This window comes from Nelumbo lutea, chromosome 1 (genome assembly GCF_056320005.1).
Source record: "Nelumbo lutea isolate HS-2025 chromosome 1, American lotus-T2T, whole genome shotgun sequence".
NCBI classification, from domain to species: domain Eukaryota; kingdom Viridiplantae; phylum Streptophyta; class Magnoliopsida; order Proteales; family Nelumbonaceae; genus Nelumbo; species Nelumbo lutea.
Genome location: NC_142684.1, coordinates 37,071,943 through 37,095,018, shown reverse-complemented (window position 1 = coordinate 37,095,018; position 23,076 = coordinate 37,071,943). Strand labels below are relative to the sequence as shown.

Genomic DNA, 23,076 nt, shown 5'->3' with positions numbered 1-23,076 from the left:
TTCTGCAACACCATTGGCCATGGACCTGTGTTCAGCTTCTGCATTGGAGTGAGCAACAACATTTTGTTTCTTGCTTTTCTAGGAAACAAGATTTCCCCTCACAAATGCACAATACAAAGAGGTTGACCGAATGATTTAAAAGGCGTGCCTAGGCGCACAGGCGAGCTGCATTTCAGGGTATGTGCCTCGCCTAGGTCCTAGGCACAACCCTTTCAAAAGGCACATGCTTGGTGCACCTAGGCATGCACCTAATGCGCCTTGCGCCTCAGCCCAGGCGTGCGCCTTTTGAAAATTTGGCATGTTTTTGGTAATGTAGTTCATTCATTCTTCCTAATAAAATGTCTTCTTAAAAAGAAATTGTTGAACAAGAGAAAGGGAGAGAGAAGAGGCGAGAGGACTGAGTGCCCAAAAAGAATACTGCAGGCGTGCAGTATGTTATTATTTATACTAGGATGGCCGTACAACTTAAAGAATGAAGAAATTACAAAAGTACACTTGCGGTACCAAACAGTTATGGAAACAGAACTTTTAAAGACTCAAAAAACAAATGACCAAGGCGACAATGCCATAAATAAACTTGACTCTTACAGGACTGACTCATAGACTTTGTAACATGAAGACCAACCTTATTCTCCAGCATGTAAAGTCCATCAACCATACGTCCCCTACCAATCGTCCTCCTCGAGGCTAGATCCTGAATCACACAATGAGAAGGGAAAAATGTCACTGAGCAGTTTAAGGAATTAGTAACACTACTAACAGAGAACAAATTAATGGGAAATTTTGGAACATGTAAGACATCAGAGAGTGTAAGGCCAAGGGGAAGAGAGATGGTTCCTTGACCAGCTATGGAAGTGTATGATCCATCAGCTAGTCTCACCTTGTCTCTTCCAGAAAGAATGTGGTAGGTTTGAAAGTAAGAGGACGTACTAATCATGTGTTTTCACGCTCTAGAATCAATGATCCATGGAGAGTCAAGGGTGTGAGAAGCAACATGGAAAGCCGTGGCAGAGTTACCTGACGTAGATGCAAATGAGGTTGAGGGAGGAGCATCCATCTGACGAATTGCTCTACCATAGAGCTCTAAATGGTCACGGAAGGAATTCATAATATCATCCCTTGGGTCAGATCCAAAGAGATGTGTCTGAGTCACAGTATGGATGGAGGGCTGATTCTCCCGAGTAGCCATGTTGGCCATAGTGTATTTCTTTGTACCTTGCTGTCCTGACTTTTTATTCACATCTGAACCTTTCTTCTTATTCAGATCTCGAGCCCACTTTGGTTTCCCATGAAGATCCCAGCATGTATCTCTGGTGTGTCGGGGTTTCTGGCAATGAGTACACCACAATTTGTCTTTATCCTCTGTTTTTTCTAGAGATCTCTTTTCCTGGAAGAATTTCCCACACTAGTAGAGACACCCCCTTTTGCTGCCAACACAACTGCATCTCCATCAAGGCTGTTCATCAAATTCCTTCTGCTCTCTTCAGATTGTACAAGAGCATAAACTTCCTGAACTGATGGAAGATCCTTAGAACTGAGAATCTGGACTCTGATAGATTCATACATAGGGTTTAAACCATGTAAGAAGGCAAACACTCTCTACTGGGAGACAAGTTTGTTGTACAATTTTGCATCCTCGTCACACTTCCAGTCCACGCTCTGGTAATGGTCCAACTCCTTCCAGACAGAAGTCAAATCAGAGTAATATACCGATAAACACCTCTCCCCCTGTTTATAAGTAGACTATTCTGCCTGCAGTTGATAGATCTTGGCATAGTGTCGTAGTTCTGAATATGTAGATTTTGCTTGTTCCCAGATCTCATATGTTGTTTCAGCCCACATGGAATTCTTCCTTATTTGAGGTTGCATGGAAACTAAGAGCCAAGACATAACCATGCTGTTCTCCTGATTCCATCTATCATATTCAACACTCCTAGAGTGTGGTTCTTTAATTCTCCCATTAATATAGCCTATCTTCCCCTTGCAGTGATGTGCAATTTGATCCCTCTTGACGACTCTAGGTAATTTAAACCATCAAGAGGGACAATAGCCATGGGAAAGTATAGGTCACCACCCCCACTCATTCCATTCAGCATTGTGGAAACTCCAGATGTGGTAGAATCTTCACCACTCATGATTTCAGATTTAAAAACAACACCCAAAGGAGGAGCACTGCCTCAAAAAAAAGACCGCTGTTGCAACACACAAACAGGTCCTTATGACCTACGATTTCACAGGGATCCAAAAACAAACACTGCTGTTGCAGCACATAAACAGGTCCTTATGACCTACGGCTTTACAAGGATCATACAACCCCACAACAGAATGGAAGGAGAAAGGTGAAGTTCACTACACACCTAATCGGCAGACCTAGTACAGGTCCAACTTTAGGGCAACCAAACAGTCAATGAGAGCAAAGTAAAAAAGGTTACTTCGTGAACATCAGATGATAGCCTCTGAAAGTTTCAATCGAACATCAGGGGATGAAAACAAAACTTCTCCATGAAAGCGTCAGTCGAACATCAGATGGAAATTTCTCCATAAAACAGAACCTTCTCCACGCTGGAAGATGAAAATTCAGGCAGACTTCTACTTGCTAAAAGCCGAACAACAGATGGACACAACTGGAAGATGAAGGGACAGACTGCTCGACTTTGGAAGATGAAAAAACAGACTGCTCGACATCACTCTTCAGGCCTGGAAGACCTGCTCTGATACCTTGTTGAACAAGAGAAAGGGAGAGAGAAGAGGTGAGAGGACTAAGAGCCCAAAAAGAATACTGCAGGTGTGCAGTATGTTATTATTTATACTAGGATGGCCGTACAACTTAAATAATGAAGAAATTACAAAAGTATCCTTGCGGTACCAAACATATATACAACAACATCTGTCAACAGCAATTAAAACTATAAAATCATTATTTTTTGTGTGAAAACTAAGAATTTAAGACCTAAGGTGGACTTGTTTGGGCTTTCCTTGAGGGGCGTGGCATAGAGGCAGCTCGTAAAATCAGGAATGTAATATGTTTTACATTACATTAGCTATGTGAAGTACTACAATTGAGTGAAGAAAGAGATTAGAGGTTTTACATCTTAAATTTCAACCCAGAAATACCAATAGCACAAAAAAAGGATGTAACCAACCTTCGATGGAGAGCTTCAGTTGACCATCCACTTCTGAAGTTCTCTTGAAAAAAAAGTCGGGTTTTGCGCAGAGAAAGAAGTACTGAGATATTCTCAGACCTAGGTCGAATTTGTGTTCTCCATTCTTCAGCCCAGAAAGAAAGAAAAAAAAATGAGGTCACGAACATAAAAGGAGCAAGTCACGAATCTATGAGGAGACTTAGAGAGCATCATCCTGCTCTGATACCATGTTATTTCTGTAGCTACAGTAGTCCGAACCAGGAGAAGAGAAGAAGAAGAAGAAGATGATGATGATGATGAAGAGAACAGTCGAACTTGATAGGTTAAACCCTATCAGTCGATTCTTAATATGGAATAGTCTCTGATAGAATTCAGGTTTGCCTTAGAGTTCGGCCTGACTGAGTTCAGTTATGTAGAAGAAGAAAAGGTGAAAGAGAGAGAGAGAGAGAGAGAGAGAGAGAGAATTCTGGTTCGAACTGAAAGAGTCAACTTGACTTCTCCCAGTCGGCCAGTAAGTATTTATATTATTATTAAAGCATAACTGAAAAGACCTATGTGCCCTTACTTAAGTTAAGAGCACTTGTTCCAACACAACCTTACAGATCAGCAACATTAATCAAGGTATAAAGACAGAAATACCCCTATGCTAACACTCCCCCTCAAACTGGTGAGTTTGTATCATATACTCCCAGCTTGTTACATATGTAGTCCACTCTTCCCCGACTCAAGCCTTTTGTAAATAAGTCAGCCCACTGATTTCCTGTATTAACATGTGTAGTGTCTAGCTCTCCATTCAGCACCTTCTCCCTCACAAAGTGACAGTCAACCTCAATGTGCTTGGTCCTTTCATGAAACACTAGATTAGAGGAGATATGAACTGCAGCCTGATTATCACAATAGAGCTTCATTGGAGTGTTAATGTTGTACTCTACTTCTTGTAGAAGGTTCCTTAGCCACACTAATTCACAAGCGGTGTGCGCCATAGCCTTATATTCTGCTTCTGCACTACTTCTTGCCACAACCGTCTGCTTCTTACTTTTCCATGTTATCAGGTTACCTCCCAGAAATGTGCAATAGCCTGTAGTAGACCGCCTATCAGACATAGACCTGGCCCAATCAACATCAGAATACCCTTCTATTTCAACTTTTCCCCCACTCTTGTATATCAGACCGCGACCCGGAGCCCCTTTTAGATACTTCACAATTCTCAGAATTGCATTCCAATGAGGAATAAGAGGTTTTTGCATGAACTGGCTTACCACACTAACTGCACATGAGATGTCTGGTCTGGTGATGGTTAGGTAGTTCAGTTTGCCCACAAGTCGTCGGTATCTGCCAGGGTATTCAAACACTTCACCCATATCACTGCTTAGCTTGGTATTTGTGTCCATGGGTGTGTTAGCTGGTTTGGCACCCAACAGGCCTGTTTCTTCCAGCAAATCAAACACATGCTTCCTTTGGCACAGGTTAATCCCATACGTGGATCTCGCTACCTCTATCCCCAAGAAGTATTTTAGTTTACCCAGATCCTTTGTCTGAAAGTGATCCTGTAGATAAGTCTTCAGCCTGTTGATACCAATGTTATCATTCCCAGTAATAACAATATCATCTACATACACCATTAACAATATTTTTCCTCCTAGAGAGTCGTGACTAAATACAGAATGGTCAACTTTGCACTGTTTCATGCCAAACTTCTTACCACCTCACTGAACCTACCAAACCATGCTCGAGGAGACTATTTAAGCCCATATATAGCCTTTCTTAGTATGCACACCTTACCATCCTCCCCCTGAGCAACAAACCCTGGAGGTTGCTCCATGTAGACCTCCTCGAGTAAGTCACCATGCAAAAAGGCATTCTTGATATCAAGCTGATATAGTGGCCACTCATGCATGGCTGCAAGAGAGATCACAACATGAACTGACCCTATCTTAGCAACCGATGAGAAGGTCTCTGTGTAGTCAATACCACAGGTTTGGGAGTACCCTTTTGCAACTAATCGCGCTTTCAGGCGTTCAACACTACCATTAGGCAGATACTTAACCGTATAAACCCATTTACAACCAACAACTTGATTCCCAGGAGGAAGAGCAGTGAGGTCCCAAGTATGATTATGATGAAGGGCTAAGAGTTCTTCTTCCATGGCACGACACCACTCTAGAGAGGCAAGGGCTTCTTGGACATCTTTAGGAACAATAACTGATGATAACAAGGTAACAAACTGGCGATTGGAAGCGGAAATGTGAGTAAGAGAAACATAATTAGAAATGGGATGAAGGGTGCAAGTACGTTTACCTTTCCGCAAAGCAATGGGTAGATCAAGCTTAGATGCTAAGTGCGGGTCTGGTGCCGGATCTGTCGACGGAGATGTAGCCGGAGGAGTAGTAGCTGGTGCGCGTGGGCGATGTGTATACACATGACGGATAGGTGGGCGTTCAACAGGTGGTGGCACCGGAGGCAAGGATTTGGTCACGACTAGAACAAAGGAAGGAGGACTGACAACGGGAAGTAGAAGAGGAGGAGGCGATGAGGAGGAAGAAGCATCACCGGTCCCCAAAAAGAACGGAGTAGACTCAAAGAAACTGACATCAGCACACACAAAGGACCGTCAAGAACTAGGATGGTAACACCTATACCCTTTCTGGGTCCGAGAATAGCCAAGGAAGTTGCACTTGAGAGAACGGGCATCGAACTTGTCATTCCCAGGACCCAGATTATGGACGAAGCATACACTCCCAAAAACTCTCGGCGTAAGAGGGAACGGAGACAAAGTGGAAACAAGACCTGAAATGGAGAATGACCATCAAGGATGAACGTGGGCATCCGATTAATCAGAAAACAAGAGGTAAGCATTGCATCACTCCAAAAGGGTTTGGGAACATGCATGTGATGCATTAGGGATCTTGTTGTTTCAAGGAGATGGCGATTCTTTCTTTCAGCCACCCCGTTTTGTTGTGGGGTGTAGGTACACGAGGTTTGATGTATAATGCTGTGTTGGTCCAGGTATTCCTGAAATGATGAGGATAAATATTCGCGGCCATTATCAGAACGAAACACTTTGATGTGGGTACCAAATTGGTTTCGAATCTCAGCATAAAATTTTTGGAAAATGGTAAACAATTCACTTCTTTCTTTCATTAAATAGAGCCACGCCATCCTTGAAAAATCATCCACAAAAATGACAAAATATCTGTATCCATTATATGACATCACTTTATAAGGACCCCAATCATCTGAATGAACTAAAGAAAAAGGACTCGACACACGGTTATCAACCCTAGAACTAAAGGGAACACGATGGTGTTTCCCAAACTGACACGACTCACAATCCAAAATAGAAAGCTGACTCAAGGACGGGACCAAGGACTTCAAGACTTTTAGCGATGGATGACCAAATCGGCAGTGCCACTGGAGAGGAGAAAGAGACGACTGGAGAGTTGTTGAGGTTCTACCACCACCACCGTCAAGATAATACAGTCCACCTGTTTCATGCCCTCCACCAATCTTCATCCCCTCTTGAGATCCTGAAAAACACACATAGAAGGATAAAAGGTAATGGAGCAGTTAAGTGATTTGGTCAGCTTACTAACAGACAAGGTTAAAAGGCAATTTAGGAACATACAGAACTGATGAGAGGGATACAGGATCTAGGTCAACATTACCAACAACACAAATTGAGGATGTGGAACCATTAGCAAGGGTGACAGATTGTGATGTTGAGCAATGAGATAAGGAGGAAAACACACCTGGAGTTCCAGTCATGTGATCGGAGGCTCCAGAGTCAATGATCCAGGGATTGGGTGAGCAAAAGTCGCCGTGTTCTGCTGTGATTGGATAAACCTCTCATATTCATCACGGGGAACACTCACCATCCCCTTCATGGGACCATCTGTGGATGTAGGAGGCATCTGGTCAGATGAATGATTCTCCTGTCTAAAGTTGGAACTTGAGTCACCGGTCGCGGCATGATTGGCCCAGGTTGAGGAAGGACCATGTAGATCATAACAATAGTTGATGGTATGTCCATCCATACCACAATGAGTGCACTTCCTTGGGCCTGAGCTACGTCCTCTACCACGGGCTCCCCCTGAATCTCTGCTCCCAGTACGACCACCACCACGGTTATGAGTAGACCCACCATTGCCACTTCGGCCATATGTAGAACCACTACCATCACGACGGCCAGACTGAGCTCCTCGAGCTCCAACTCTAACACCATGGCCTCTCAATGCAGCACAGGCAGATCTATCTGAGACATTAGAGTTCTCAGTAGATCCGATAGAAATCCTCTAGAGTCGAGCAAATACCTCTTCTAGGGACGGAAGAGTTGATCCCCCTAATATCTGAGCCCCTACTGGTTCATATTCAGACTTTAGCTCCACTAAAAATCTAGTCACATCAAGCTGCTCTCTCTGTTGTTGCTGAATCTTGACATCAGAAGTGAGAGGATGATAGACATTCAACTCATTACGTATGTTCCTCATGATGGCGTAGTACTCCTCAAGACTCTGATTGCCCTATTGCAGGTTAAAGTACTCTTGATAAAGCTGATAAACTCTGGTTGTTCTGTCCTGCCCCGAATACAATTTCTTCGCATGGTCCCACGTATCTTTGGTAGTATCAAGGGACATGAAGTTCACACTAATCCTGGGTTCCATACTATTCCACAACCATGTGATGATCTGAGCATCGTCTTGTTCCCAGTCTTCATACTCGTGAGAGTCAGAAGAGGGTTTCTCCTCTCTGATGTGTTTTACCTTCTTCTTTGCCTTCAGAAAGACTTCAATAGATTTAGCCCAAGGCACATAATTCTCTCCATTTAATTTAATGGAGGTCATCTGAACATTCAGGTAGTCTGTAGGCACCATCAGACTAGGTTTATAATCATTATTGTCTCCCATTATGTTATCACCAATTCTGCCCACTTGCTGAATTTATTATAACTGAGATCTGCACACTACACACCACTAGGTCACACCTGTCACACTGATTGCAGCACTTATTGTTGCTGGAATGTATGTTCTTTACACCACAAACCCTAGATCAAACCTGTCACACTTATTTCAGCACTTGTTGTTGCTGAAAAGTGTGCTCACACCACAAACTCTACTCCTACAACTACCTGAAATCTCACCACTGTATGATCATATCTCTTCCTTCAAAATGCACAAAGAAACCAACAAAAACCCTAGCACTTACTGGCCGAAACCCTAGCATATGGTCTGAAACACACCTCCTATTTAATCCATAACAGATATCATGCACTGAAATTTCTTACCTTATTGCTGAAGTAACACACATACGAGCAGGAAAGCAGTCCACACACGACAGCCGCTGCACACACACCAGCTACACACAACAGCCACTACCCACACAGTTCGTTTCTCTATTCTTCCTCTACTAGGAAAGGGCGATTTCAAAAATCACAGCAACCGACCACATACGACTTGACTGGAGGCATAGAGACCTCCAAGGGAAGAGGGCGATCACTCATTTTCAGCCCTCTTCCTTTTCTCCAATCGAACACAGAAAAAAAATGAAAACCCTAGATAGGGTGCGTAGAGAATGAACCCTAGGCAAGCAGAAATCTAGGTAGATTCAAGATGCTCTGATACCATGATAGGATTCAGGTCTGCCTTAGAGTTCGGCCTGACTGAGTTCAGTTATGTAGAAGAAGAAAAGGTGATATATATATATATATATATATATATAGAGAGAGAGAGAGAGAGAGAGAGAGAGAGAGAGAGAGAGAGAGAGAGAGAGAATTCTGGTTCGAACTGAAAGAGTCAACTTGACTTCTCCCAGTCGGCCAGTAAGTATTTATATTATTATTAAAACATAACTGAAAAGACCTATGTGCCCTTACTTAAGTTAAGAGCACTTGTTCCAACACAACCTTACAGATCAGCAACATAAATCAAGGTATAAAGACAGAAATACCCCTACACTAACAGTCTCTAATTAGTGGTACAAAGACTAAACCGCCCCCACTTAAGTATGGGACAGGAAGTCTCTATTAAGACTGCCACATAAGCACATAACTTAACAGAAACAAATTGATTAATCCTTATTCGGCTAGCTCTAACAGATACCTTGTCTCTTCCAAAGGATAAACAATTGGTGGTAAACAAGGTTGATAAACTGGTCATATGGTCTGAAACACCCGAATCTATTACCCAGAATGGTCTAGTGTTACCTGGGACTGAAGCATGACATACTGTAGCTCTTGTACCTATGTGAGCAAAGGCTGAAGTAGGATGAGCAGATGTGGTAGCTGAAGGCTGGGATGAGGATCTAGAAATACCAGCTTCATTCTCTAGCTGTGTCAATGCAGCCCGGGCAGCAGCTAAGGCATCTAAGGATGTGGTCCTTGTGCTGGAAGTGGTTGCACTATCTACAATAGTTGCTACATTAGCTCTCCCCTTCTTTTTTCTAAATTTCATTGGCACTAGGTGAGAATGCAACTTCCAACAAGTGTCCCTGGTGTGTTTAGACTTCTTGCAATGATCACAAAAAATGTCTCTTTTGTCTTCCTTCTTAATTTCCCTTTTCTTCTCCCCTCCAACATTAGATTTTGTTGCTGCCAAGGCTGCTTCTATAGGCTGAAATGATAGCATAACCTTCCTCCTACTCTTTTCATTGTGAACGAAAGAGTAGGCTTGAGATAAAGTCGCACTCTACCTAGTGAGAAGTTGCTGTCTTATAATGTCAAAGTTTTGAGTTTCAGACCAGCCAAGAACTCAAACACTCTATTTGTTTTAATAAGTTTTCTATATGTTGCTACATCCCTCTGAATTTCCCACTCAATAGTTTCCAAGTGAATAAGTGATCATTTTCATGCCAAAGGGATTTCAGAGTAACAAAATACATTGAGACTGCCTTCTCCCCTTGCTTGAGGTTATTCACTTCACACTTCAGCTCATAAGCTCTAGCCACATTAAGAGGTTGAGAATAAGTCTCCTTCATGCTGTCCTAAATCTCCTTGGTTGGTTTTGCCCAAAGGTAGTTTCGGATGATGAGGGGCTGCATAGAGTTGCATAACCAAGTTATCACCAAATAGTTCTCTTGAACCCATTTCGGATGTGAAGTATCTTCCTTGGCTGGCTTCTTTGTCTCTGGTCATATAACCTAATTTGCCTCTACTTCCAATGGCCATCATTGCTGATTGGGCCCACTCCAAGTAATTGGTTCCATCAAACCTAGCAGTGGTAATCTGGAACGAGTTTTCAGTCATGTTACCAGTACCGTTGTCAAGGCGACTAGGTGAGGCTAGGCGACCATGGGGCACCTAGGCGCCTAGGCGATGGAATCTATAAATTTAAAATCTATAGATTTTTATACTTCCTAAAGGACCTAAACTATTTTATAAGTTATATTTATTTACTAGCTACACATTACACTAAGCATAATCAATTCAGCATAGCATAAATCAAGTTTCAGAATTCAGATTTTCAAAATAAAGCATAATGCAAATCAGAAAAATCAATATTGCAATATTCATGTATTTCCTAAATCCTAAGTAAGCAAGCAAACATAATGCAAATCAGCAAATATTGCAATATACTTATATACAAATAGAAATTAAAAAAAAAATCAGCCATACAATCAAAACAAAACTGATAAAAAAATAAAAGAACATTAGAGTAGTTCAGCCATGTAAAGAAAAATTAATGAAACAAAATAAAACTCAAACATTTCAAATCTCAGATTTTCAAAAAAATAAAAAAAAAACAAAAGAATGGACTCAACTCAAGGAGTCAAGGGGCGGACGACTGTTGGACTCATGGCCTCATGGCCCATGGGGCGGAATGGAAGAAGAAGAATAGGAGTGGAGAGAGGATTGACTACTGAGAGGAATAAAGGGGCTCCGCCCCTGTTTTTTTAACTGAAATTTGAAGAAGAAGAAGGACTGGCGCCTGGCCTGGCGGACTGTTTTTTCGAAAAAAGAAAGGAAAAAATGTTGAAGAAGAAGAAGAAGAAGAACTGAAGAAGAAAAACTTACTTGCCGCTGCCGAAGCTGAGGTGCGATGGAGTTGGGTTGGGGCTTGAACGCTCGGTTCAGTTCTCCTCCCTCTCCAATCGAACAAAAGGGTTTTCTTTTAACTTGTCTTAATATTAAAATGATACTATGTAGCAGATGTATTTTAAAAGAATACAACCACCAATAAAATATCAAACCAATAAATTAAAGAAATCAAATTCTTGGTGTCTATTTATTGTTGTGATTAAAATCTGTGTTGTTTTTATCTAAATTTCATAGTGTTTCAGCAGAAAAGAATCTCTTTTTGGTCTTCTTGGAGTTTTTTGACCTATTAGTGCTCTACATAGAATGGAGAAGGTTGGAAGTGAGTTAAAAACACAAGGGGAAGGACTTTTTGGGACTGATAGCCATAGTTGTCAAGGTGTCGCATAGGCGACTTGGTGGTTTTTTATGGTCGCCTAGCCCAAATGCCCCAAGTTTTATATATTAGGCGCCCGCCCAGAAACTTAGGTGGGTACCTAGGCACCTACATACAAGTGGGCGCCTACATACCTAGGTTCCTAAGGGAGAAGCCACAACAACAAGAGGTTAATCCAAGTGGGCAGACTGTTAAAACAAAGTAACAGTCCTCCAACAAACTGTGTAACAAACTGTAACAGTCTTGTAACAAACTATAAACAACTTACCTAGGCTATAAAGACTAGAGGAAGAAAGGATCAAGCAGAACAATTCCATTCGAACATCCATCTCTCTCTCTCTCTCTGTGTGTCTCTCTGTCTCTCTCCCGGTTCCCCATCTGTTTTCCCCCTCACCTTAGGAGTTTGGTTCACTCGACGAACCCTGAGTTAGGCAGCACTTATTAGTTTGGAATCAGAGCTATGACAAATACTCAAGCTATAGCCATGGAGGCACGGGTTGATCAGGTGGATGTTGAGCTTCACTGAGTCTCAGGCGATGTGCGAGGAGTCAAGGATACACTAACAGAGATCTTATAAAGGTTAGAACAGAACCCACTGGTTGAAGACAGAGAAATCGACCAAGATAGGGTTAGCCAAGGGAGTAACCGAAGCAGCTCCACCTTGGAAGGAAACACCAAACTGAGCTTTCTGGTCTTCTCAGGAGGAGACACCATCCCTTGGATATATAGGGTGGAAAAATTCTTTGAGTACAATGAAACGTTCGGACCAGATAGGGTGGCGTTGGTAGCAATGCATCTGGATGGAGATGTGATCCTCTGGTATCAGTGGTATTGTCGAGGGCACCCTTGTATTTCATGGCTCGACTTTACTGATGCCCTATGTGTCTGATTTGGGGCTTTCGGTTATGAAGATTTTGATGAGAGTCTTGCGAAGATAAAGCAAGTAGGAAGCGTTTGTGACTACCAATTGGAGTTTGAACTTCTATCGTTAAGAATCGAAGGGTGGCCGGAGAAGGCACTTGTTGGAGCTTTTGTGGGAGGACTCAAGGAAGAAATGCAACTAGAGGTCAAGGTGATGCATCCATCAACTGTGATGGCCGCGACAGCCCTAGCCCGCACCCAAGAAGAAAAGATAGCTTAAGCCCGACGTCTGAACCGCCCATGGCAGCAGACGAACAAATCTTTTATGACACCCAGACCGGAAGGGACGAGAGCCAATAAAGAAGGCAGCATCTTAGGCAAACCACCAAGTAACTTAGGCCCAAGTCCCGTTATTCTATTCAAGAAACTAACGTGGGCAGAGATGCATTATCGCTGAGACAAAGGTTTTTGCTACAATTGTGAAGAGAAGTTCGGCCCCGACCATAGATGCAAGTCTCAACAAACCTTCTTATTACAGATTGAGGAAGAAGAAGAGGATCGGCAATCGGAAGAAGGATCGCCTGTTGGCAAACACTGGGCTGGGACCATACAACAAGAAATCTCGTTATAGGCCCTAACTGGGTTTTCATCACTCCCAAACCATGAGGGTGACAAGTCTAGTTTGGGGTTGCCAAGTGTCTATCCTCATCGAGAGTGGTAGCACCTTAAACTTTGTAACCACAGTTCTAGTCAAACGATTGGGATTACTAGTTCAGCCCACAACCTCTTTTAAGGTCCATGTGGCAAATGGGACCTCACTCCAATGCAATGGAATTTGCACAGGTATTGGGTTACGCATCCAAGGGCAACAATTTGTGGTTGATCTTTACACACTGGAGTTAAGTGGGGCTGATATTGTATTGGTAACTCAATGGTTGCAGCAACTTTTCTATGCAACTGGGATTTCACGATAGAAGGAACCAGTGATTTAAAAGGCATGCCTAGGTACACAGGTGAGGCACATTTCAGGGTACGCGCCTCACCTAGGCCCTAGGCACAACCCTTTCAAAAGGCGCACGCCTGGTGCGCCTAGGCATGCGCCAGATGCGCCTTGCGCCTCAGCCTAGGTGTACGCCTTTTGAAAACTTGGAGCTTTTTTGTTTTTTTTTTGAACATAACGGCTGGGCTGGGAACCCCAATTCGGTAATGTTGTTCATTCATTCATCCTAATAAAATGTTTTCTTAAAAAGCAATTAAAACTATAAAATCATTATTTTTTGTGTGAACACTAAGAATTTAAGACCTAATGTGGACTTGTTTGGGCTTGCTTCAAGGGGCATGGCACAAAGGCGGCTCGTAGAATCAGGAATGTAATATTTTTTATATTACATTACCTACCATAGTTTTCAAGGTGTCTAGGCGATTCTGGGCAACATTGGGGCGCCTAGTCACCTAGTTTCCTAGGCGTCGCCTAGGCGATAAAAGTTTTATTATATAAAAAACTGACTTTTGGCTAGTTTCCTAGTTTTATATACCATTGAACATGTATGTTAATTGAAAAAATAGCAATTCTCTTTATTAAGAACATTAAATTTCCTCTAAAAATGTGGCAAATAATCACATCTAAAAGATAAAAATCTTTTACATGTAATTAATTTCATTATTTTCAAAAACAATACTACTATAATAAGTATTTAATAGAGCAAATTCATATTAATTAGCAGCTAAAGAAGGTTATTAACTTTATATGATAAATATTCATGATAGAAAGTAAAATGGAAAAAAAACAAGGATGGAGTTTTTGTTTTATTTAATTAGAGAGAGAATAGAAAAAAAAAGAACTTTATTATTCTATTCTTTCTTTCCTCTTTCTTTTCTCTCTTTCCTTCTTTCTTTCTTTTTCTCTCCTCAAAACCCTTTGATCTTTTAAATTTCAATAGTAAAACATGAAAACAAAGTATAATTGATATATATAGCATATAATAAAATGTATTAACACATGCATTAATAAGATACATCAATATAAATGACATTATAAAAGGCGTCCGCCTTGTCATTTTTGTCGCCTAGGTGGGCGCCTAGTCGCCTAGAAGGGCGCCTAGTTGCTAAAAGTCAAGGCGTTTGGGCGAGGCTCCCAGCTAAGGGCGCCTAGTTGCCTAGGCGACGCCTTGACAACTATATTACCTACTTGAAGTAATGCAATTGAGTGAAAAAAGAGATTAGAGGTTTTATATGCTTGAAAATGTTTTATATGTTTGATTTTATTTTTATATTCTCATTTGAATATGCTTTACATCTTATGTTTATGTATTTTAATTTTAGATAATAGGTTTTTTATTTTAAAATTTAACTTTATATTTTTTAGTAATCTTATGTTTAATATATTTTGATTTTTTTTGAATTTTTTGGCATTTGTTTTTGAATTTTTTGACATTTTAGCTTTTTTTTTGTATTTTTGTGCCTTGCTTCAAAAAGGCACACGCCTCACCTTGCACCTTAGGCACAAATTGACCCCTACACCTTTTTTGTGCCTTGCGCTTTTAAAACACTGGAAGGAACAAGAGTGCATTTACAAGTATTATCGGAGCTTTTGTAGATTTGTACATCAATTGTTGCGCTGTCGTTTTTGCTCTTGCCAGAAAGCCTACATGGATTTCTATCACTCATAGATTTCTCTTTTTATATATTCTATTTTGCTATCAAACAAAAAAAATTACCCTAATACATTGTTTAGTATAACATGTTTTGTCCAGAAAATATTATCTTATATTTGCTAAATAGAAAAAAAGTTACCGCAATATGTGGTGATCTTTTAGTTGAATTTAACCACTTTAATTAACTGTTAGAAATTTAACTACTAAAATTCAACCGTAGATTAGTAGAAAGTAGCTTTTTTATAAATACTAGCAAAATTGAAAACTTGATAATCTTATCCTCTATAGATGGAAATATTTGTATTATATTATCACGCCTTAAGAATATTTAGGGCCCGTTTGGCGGGTCTTTCCGTGTGGTCTTTCGGCTCTTTACAAGTCTGGAAGACCGATTTTTGGTCTATTTTTGTTTGGCGCGTGGAAGATCTAGCCGCCAAAAGACAGAACACCGAAAAGACACGAGAAGTCCATTTTGGGGGCTGATTTCGGGAAGCTCCAAATGAAGCTTCTCGTGTCTTTCACGTTTTAATCTCGTGTGGAATGATGCGGAAAGACACACGGAAAGTCGTACGTTTGCCAAACGTGCTTTGGGCTGCTCAGATCTTCATGCAAAAGCTCAATGCGTCTTTTGCATGTCAGAGCTACCAGAAGATCTTCCCAAAAAGACGCATCAAACGGGCCCTTAGTATTATATCAGAAGCTTCCTCATCATATTTCCTTAATGAATGGTAGAGTTTGTAATCCCACACTGGTTGTGTACAAGAAAGAGAAGCACAGTACTTGCAATCAATGGGCTTTAAAAATTAGAAGGGCAAAAGGTGGCCTTGTTGCTTCTTATGTGTGGGATACCTGTGTATGTATTTTGAGTCTTTAAAAAATCGGTATGTTTATGAAGGATCTGAAAAAATTCCTATAGCTGTATCTGTGTTGTGTTGTATTGAGAAGAGTATGGTGGTATAAATCAAAGGGTCGGGGTATTTTTAGCTTTTATTTTTATTTAATCAATATTCATGTCTTTACAGGTTTTTGTTCTGATGTTATTTTCATGCAATATTCAACTTTCTAATTTGGTACTTAAGTGATTTTTTTTTTTGAGAAATTACTTAAGTTCATTTCATTAATTCATAATGAAACATTAAAGTACAGGAGTTACCTCACTGGTTGTTAATGGAGTTTATTATACAATTGTATTTGTAACCTATTGCTAGGTTATAAATACTGGAAAAACTCTTCGACGGAAAAGAAACTATTCATCATGGAATGAGGAAACTAATGTCCTAGAGTTTTCATGCCCTCAATGTGGTAATGATCTAAACCAATCTTTTTGGGAAGTTTTTTTACTGAATTTAATTTTGCACAATGCATGTTGCATATCATATTCTTTTCATTGTCAGGCCATTATATTTGTAATTAGTCTTCTTGCTAATCTGTTCTATTATGAAATGCATCTATGATATTGGTTCCAGTCATGAAGTTTTGTGATGTTTATGCGTTATTTTGATGAAAGATGAAGTAGAAGAGAAAAGGAGAAGAAAGAAGATTATCAGTGCAAAAGTTTAGTTGGGTATGTGGTGGCTTTTATTAACTCTGTTTTAAGAGTGGTCGACTTGTTTGGGGTATTATGGTCTCTTCTCTTTACTTTATATAATTATTACTTTACAGATCTGTCTTACTGTCCCCGTGTCATGATACTTAATTAGGGGTAGTAATGTCAATCTAACTGCTTTGAGTGAAAAAAACTCTCTTTTTCTCTCATTTATATACTTTGTTTTCCTTTTCTTGTTGGGTGCAAAGTTCTCTTTATTTTCCTTGCTCACAACTTGTTTTTTTCCTCAAGTATTGCTTCCACTGGCCATAGACACAAGGGCTGAGAGTTCCATCTCAGTTTTCATAACAACTCTTCTAGATGCCTTGTGCTGAACAATTGAATACATCTCATCAATAGAAGGAATATTACTAGTTCCCAACAAGTGCATCCTAGCCTAGAAATTTCAAATTCTGATTTTAGTCCTAAGAAGAACTCAAACACATGATCTTGATTGTTTTAGATTTTCATACTGTTCAGCATCATCATCATCATCATCTTTCCATGGATTATTCTAATTTAATTCTTCCCACAAGGCATGTAGGGCATCATAATAGGCAGGTACACTCATCTTCTCTTGTTTAAGATTCAAAATTTCCTGCCTAAGCTGGAAAATCTTTATCCTGTTCTTCCTTTGTGAATTTGTTTTGTCTTATTCACTATTTTCTAATTTGTGCATCAGTACCAAGAAACATGATGCCTCTACTAATTTGAGGATTTGTGAAAGTTCATAACCATAACCGGATAGTCATATTTTCATGTTTCGATATTTCCATCACCTTCAGCCTGCCTTTTTGTCTTTCCAGTCAAGTAGCCTAGTTTGCCCCCGCCATCAATATAGACCTTTACAGACTGAAAATATTCCAAAAAATTAGTACTATCAAGCTTGGTTGGTAATAATCCGGTATTGATCTCCAAGGCTGGAAACATTCATTCTAGAAGTTGAAAGGTCGTAGACCTTGATTTCGCAGAATCTTGGGCCATCTTCAATTAACAGCAATAGTTCAGATCCAGGAAATCAGACTCAACAATACTCAAGTACTCAACCCGAGCAGCACAAAGAAGCAGCCCCAAGTAGAACAAAACTGGAGAGAGAGAGAAGAAACCCAGAAAACCCAGACCAACCTAGCCAGCCCAATGCCAAACTAAATTTAAATCCAACTAGAGAAAATCCCTAAACAAACAACAGTAGAAGACAAGACAAAAAACAACAGAAGAAACCCAGACCAACCTAGCCAGCCCAACGCCCACAATATCTCCAAGCAAGAACCCAACCCCATACTGGAACTCCAAACACCTTAACTCTTCCTCTCAGTTTTTTGAGTACAATCTTCTTGTCGTCTCTTGACTTTTTTTTTTGGGTTTTTTGACAAGCTTGTTAGGCCCAACACCAAATAGACCACCTTTTAACCTTGTGAAAACCTTAGAAACTGGGATCTGCTATCGTGTTCTTTTGTTCTTTTCAGTTCTGAATCTTCTGATGCATTTAGAGTTCCCACAGCTTCTTCAGACTTCCCTGCAGACTTCTGACTCCTATCTGAAACCGCCGCCCCCTCGACCTCTCCTTCTGGCTCCTTGATGATCTCCCTGCACCTTTCCGCAATCGCTTCCATCTCTTGCATTGTTCAGTTATCACAATTACAATTGACCACTGGAACTTCTGTACCTTCATTCTTTCTGTTTGCATCTCTCCCTTCCTAGGAAAAACAGAACCAGAATTTTGCTGACTTCCACTTCCCTATTCACCACTTTCTTGATGTCACAAGTCTTTTCTACCATATGGGTCTTATTAATCATTGGTTCAGATTCACTTTCCTCCCCTGATTCCTCTTCCATCCCCTGCTCTCTGTTCTCCTCTAATGGGAATGTTCTATATTTTTTTTCCTTTTATTTGTTTTAGTCTTACCTTCTTCACCATCACTTCCCTCTCCTTCAATCCCTAATTCTCTCTTCCCTCCTCTCCTCTTCTAAAGTTCTATCCCCTTCTTCTCCTCTGTTCCCTCACAGCTCTTCCCCATCTCTTGTTTCCTTTGCCCCTTTAGTCTCATCCCCCTCAATTCCCTGTCTGTTCCCCCCCCCCCCCCCTTCAGCAATACTACTTACATTACTTACTGGAAAAATCAGAAAAGTTTCTTCCCCGTTCTCTTCTTCCACCACCATTTCTTGTTCTCCCCTAACCATTTCTTCAATCCTTTCCAAAACTTCTCCCTTACAATCATTGGAATCCAAAGAAGCCTTCTCTAAATTGTTGAACTGTTCTTATCTTTAATGAAAAATCTTGTCATTCTCCAAACAAAATCTTCAGCATCACCAATTGCCTCTACTGTAACCTCCTTCCCTATTGACTGATCTTCAAACACTGAACCAGCTGATTGATCAACGGTACACCGTACACTCACCATCTTTTGTCATCACTTGGCTCAAAGTTGATCCCTTCGACTCAAAATATTTGCAACCATCAATTTGCTTGACCCAAGAAGACCTCCTAACGTCTTGAGCAAATTCGCTTTCGTTAATGGGGCCCCCTCTTCATCCCAAAACTAAAAAACTTGTGTCTCTTGGACTCATCATTACAACCCTGCCCAAAGCCCATCTGTTTCCCAGCTAATCTCCCCCTTTTTCGTCCACGTGTTCCCCAAGAGACCACGTGTTGGGTAGCTAAGGTCATTCCCAACCAATTGTTAAATATCCTCTTTCTTCCAATAAATCCGTTTTCCTTCTTTACCTCACTCCCAACCTCCCCTATCTTGATATCAGCACCACCACAACCTTTTTATATTGAGCATGCAATTTCTTCAGCATTGAGTCTTTAACACCAACACCCTTTCAACTTCTCCCTTTCCCCCTCTTCTTCCACTCTGTTTGCGCCATGTGGACTCCACTAAATCCTGTTAAAATCGTCTTCAACCTCTTTCCCTCCATTCCACAGAAATGCTTCATCTTCCATTGCTACCCAGAGTTTTCTCCATCTTCCTTCAGCAAAGAGATCAATTAAACGGAGAATCCTATGCAAATTAGCATCGGTATCTTTAATCTTCACCGTGTAGAGATCATCAATACAGATATCTTCCAAAGCTTCTCCACACGCCGTTGCTACCTTATTGAAGACATGATCCAGCCACAAGTTGAACGGAAGTCCAAAAACCTTCAACCTCACACTTCCTTCAGGGATTGAAGTTGCATTACAAGGTGTCGAGTTTGCCACAGTGATCATACCTTCCAGGGTTTCAAGAGTCATGAACTCTGCCTGAAAGTTCCCTAAATCCAGCATCACCTTATTGTTGTCAAATGGGTCAAGCACAGCCGAATCCAAAGTTGGAATTCTAGACGTAACATCATTAAGGATCCTCTTCCAATCTACCACTTTCTTCTTCGTCAAAACAACCATCTTTTTACTCCAATCTTCCTTGCATCCTCCTAACACCAGTCTGGGAGTACATACTACTCTACCTGACATCGACTGAAGACTTTGTTTTTGACTGTCTGGTACCTGTATCTGTGACATCTTCTTAGTCCCTAAACTAATTGAATTTTCCTTTTTTAACCAACACCTTTCTACATACTCCTGCAGCACCTTGGCGACCCTGGTCCAGCCCTGACCATTCATCCCGTCTGGCAAACAAATAACCTGTCTCCTACCATCTCCCATTACTTCATCCAGCCTCAGAAAACATCCAGTCTGGATTCCCCCATCAACAAATCCTTTAACCCAACCTTCCACGTCTTGAGACAAGAAAACTGTGCATCTCCGTTTCTCTTCAAACTTCTGTACTTCTTCACCTCCTTTACTTTCTTTGAACAAAAAGCTCTTTTTCTACACCGGAAGTATCTTCTTCCAAACTGATTCTTCAGCTAAACCCCAGACTGATTATTCCAATTTTCCACAGAAAAAATGTGAAAAATATTAAATACTCCTGACAAGATTTCTGATTATGCTTAAAAGCCTCCTTAAACCATTCTTGATTAAGGGGTGAAACCCCAACACCGGTAGCTAAACCTCTTATGATGCCACTGTTATTAATTAAGATGAAGAAGCTGTCAAAATTTGAGCCAAAGACAACACCAGCAGGCCGTAAACCCACTCTGATACCATTTTAGTCAATGACAGATATCTACATGATGATGTAAGAAGAAAAGATGGGAAAATTGCAAATAGGATTGGATACCTTAAGGTCGCCCCACTCAAGTTTATATACATCATTTAAATGAAGAGAGATTACAAAAACACCCTTACATAATTTGTGATGCTTGTAATGTTCAATTTAATGATTAATGAGTTCATTTTTACTATTTAAAAAAAAAGTCCTTACATAAGATATACGAGGCAACTTTATTTTTCTCACTGTTCCTACAGAGTCCTATGATGCTAGACTGTGATAGCCAGGCAGGAATAAACATTGCTCACAGTCTAGTGCAACATGATCAGACTAAGCATATTGAGGTGGATCGATATGCTTCATCACGGAATGTGTTGCTAGTGGTGAAGTTTGTATGCCTTTTATGATCTGCAGATGAACTGAGTGATTCTCTTTGAAAAGGTGTAGCATGGCTGAAGCTTGAGAGCGAGTGTTGATATGGAAATGTCTTTTTGGTCTTTGTAATTGGCTGCTAATGAGGCACCTAATCAGGGATTATTTTGTAACTTGATCATTTAGTATATAAGTTAATGAAAAAGGGATATGGGAACTAAGAATCAAGACAGAACTTCTTCTTCTTGCAATACTTTCTCTTTTTTTTTTTCAAATTTTCTTGCAATATTTCACAAGTCATTGCATACTTTTACTGTTAAAAACTGTTAAATTCTGAATATAGATAAACATCCCTCTTTTGATGTCACTGAAAATTTCTGCCATTTGTATCTTTCCCTTGCCGTCTCTATGGTTTCTTGAATTATATATTTAATTGGTTCCCATACCATCTATAGGTACTGCATTAGGTGGGTTTCGATGCAGCCAGACCACTGCTCATCTCCAATGCTATGCATGTGGAGGAATGATGCCATCCAGAAATGATATTAATTTACCACAACACTGTAAGTAATATTATCATATATACATACTGTTGAACTCTATTTGCTTGTTGCTTTGGTTTCAGTTGTAAAATTATTATTTATCTTTTTTTACTTCATTCTTGCTTGTCTTCTACCAACACAGTTTATTAGAAGAATGGGAAAAAATGCTCTGGTACAGCTATGCAATGCCAGTTTCTACTGAAGATCCATATCCAGTAACATTAGGGCCCTAGCTACAAAAATGTTGTAACCAATACATCAGGTGTTCCATCATCTGAGACAACCCAAATAATAACCAGTAGAAAGCCTTATGTGCTGATTTCGGCCAAGCTTCTTGTGAAAGGAAGAGGAGAAAGTTGGGGATTTCAGCAGTAGACAGAGGAAAGGGAAGAAAAGAGAAGAAGGTCGACTGGGATAGTCATCATCAACCCTAGCCGCCAGCCCCTCATTCTATTTATAATTAACTTAAATATGGGATGTTACAAAGATGCCCCTTGTAGGGCGGCAACTTAACTAAGTACTTACAGTTCCTTTAAAAATAAAAGACTAATGGGCCCAAGGCCCAACAACTTCTTAAAATAACAGAAAACAAACTAAACATAAATCGGCCCAACATAAATCAACCCACTCAAGGGGCATCTCTAAAGTGAGTAGCCTGAAATATGAGAGTGTAGGGACCATTGCTAGTGTAAGAACACATGTTCAAGTATGTGAACTGTTGATGCTCGGATTGGTCGAGGTACTGTCAATTCACTCCTAAGCCGAGGTGTCCGAGGTGCAAGGTACCCAAGGCCCGAGGTGTCCGAGGTGGCCGAGGGCAGGTAGGTCGATACTGCGAGGTGAGAGCACATGTTAGAGGCCCTGGGTTGGTACCCGAGGCGGAGATATCAATGGCCAAGTTAGTATGTCTGTATGAGGTGGTCGAGGCTTGTGGTACGAGGGCTCAGATGAGGCCACAAAGGAGGATACAAAATCTCAAGGAGAGCTCGAGAGTCTTAAGTTCTGGATCCCTACTTTTGGGGGAGGCACTTTATACTTGAGGCCATCGGGTGATGGCAGAGCTCAGGTGGTCGAGATGGAGTTCGCATGCGGGGAGCGCGGCCATCCAAGGCCGCCAGTTGACCTCACACAATTCGTTATGAGAGGCTTGCCGAGCTCAGCCCTGTGCACACCCTGATTGGTTCCGCGAGGCTCGCTGAGCTCGACTCTACGTTCGTCCTGATTGGTTTCACCCTAAGCCGCGCCGATTGGCACTTGTAGGCCTGCCATTGGCCTAGCCGAATGCGCCTACATCATGAACTATCATTTTATGATAAAAAATGGTGAGGTTTGGTCCCTTTGTAATCCATATCTCCCAATACCTTGGATGTGCAGGACCAAGACCACCATTGGGCAATGTCTGAAATTCGAGATTATCAAC

General features: G+C 40.9%; 1 protein-coding gene across 5 annotated transcripts in view; it reads left to right on the top strand.

Annotated features, from left to right (window-relative positions):
- LOC148874294 (RING/U-box superfamily protein) overlaps window positions 1-23,076 on the top strand; it is a 143,168-nt gene that overhangs the window by 50,847 nt on the left and 69,245 nt on the right. For all 5 annotated transcript variants that reach the window (XM_088966402.1, XM_088966405.1, XM_088966406.1 and 2 more), the window contains 2 exons: window positions 16,269-16,362; window positions 21,570-21,677. In XM_088966402.1, the coding sequence (XP_088822528.1) occupies window positions 16,269-16,362; window positions 21,570-21,677 (202 nt within the window). The remainder of the gene's footprint in view (window positions 1-16,268; window positions 16,363-21,569; window positions 21,678-23,076) is intronic.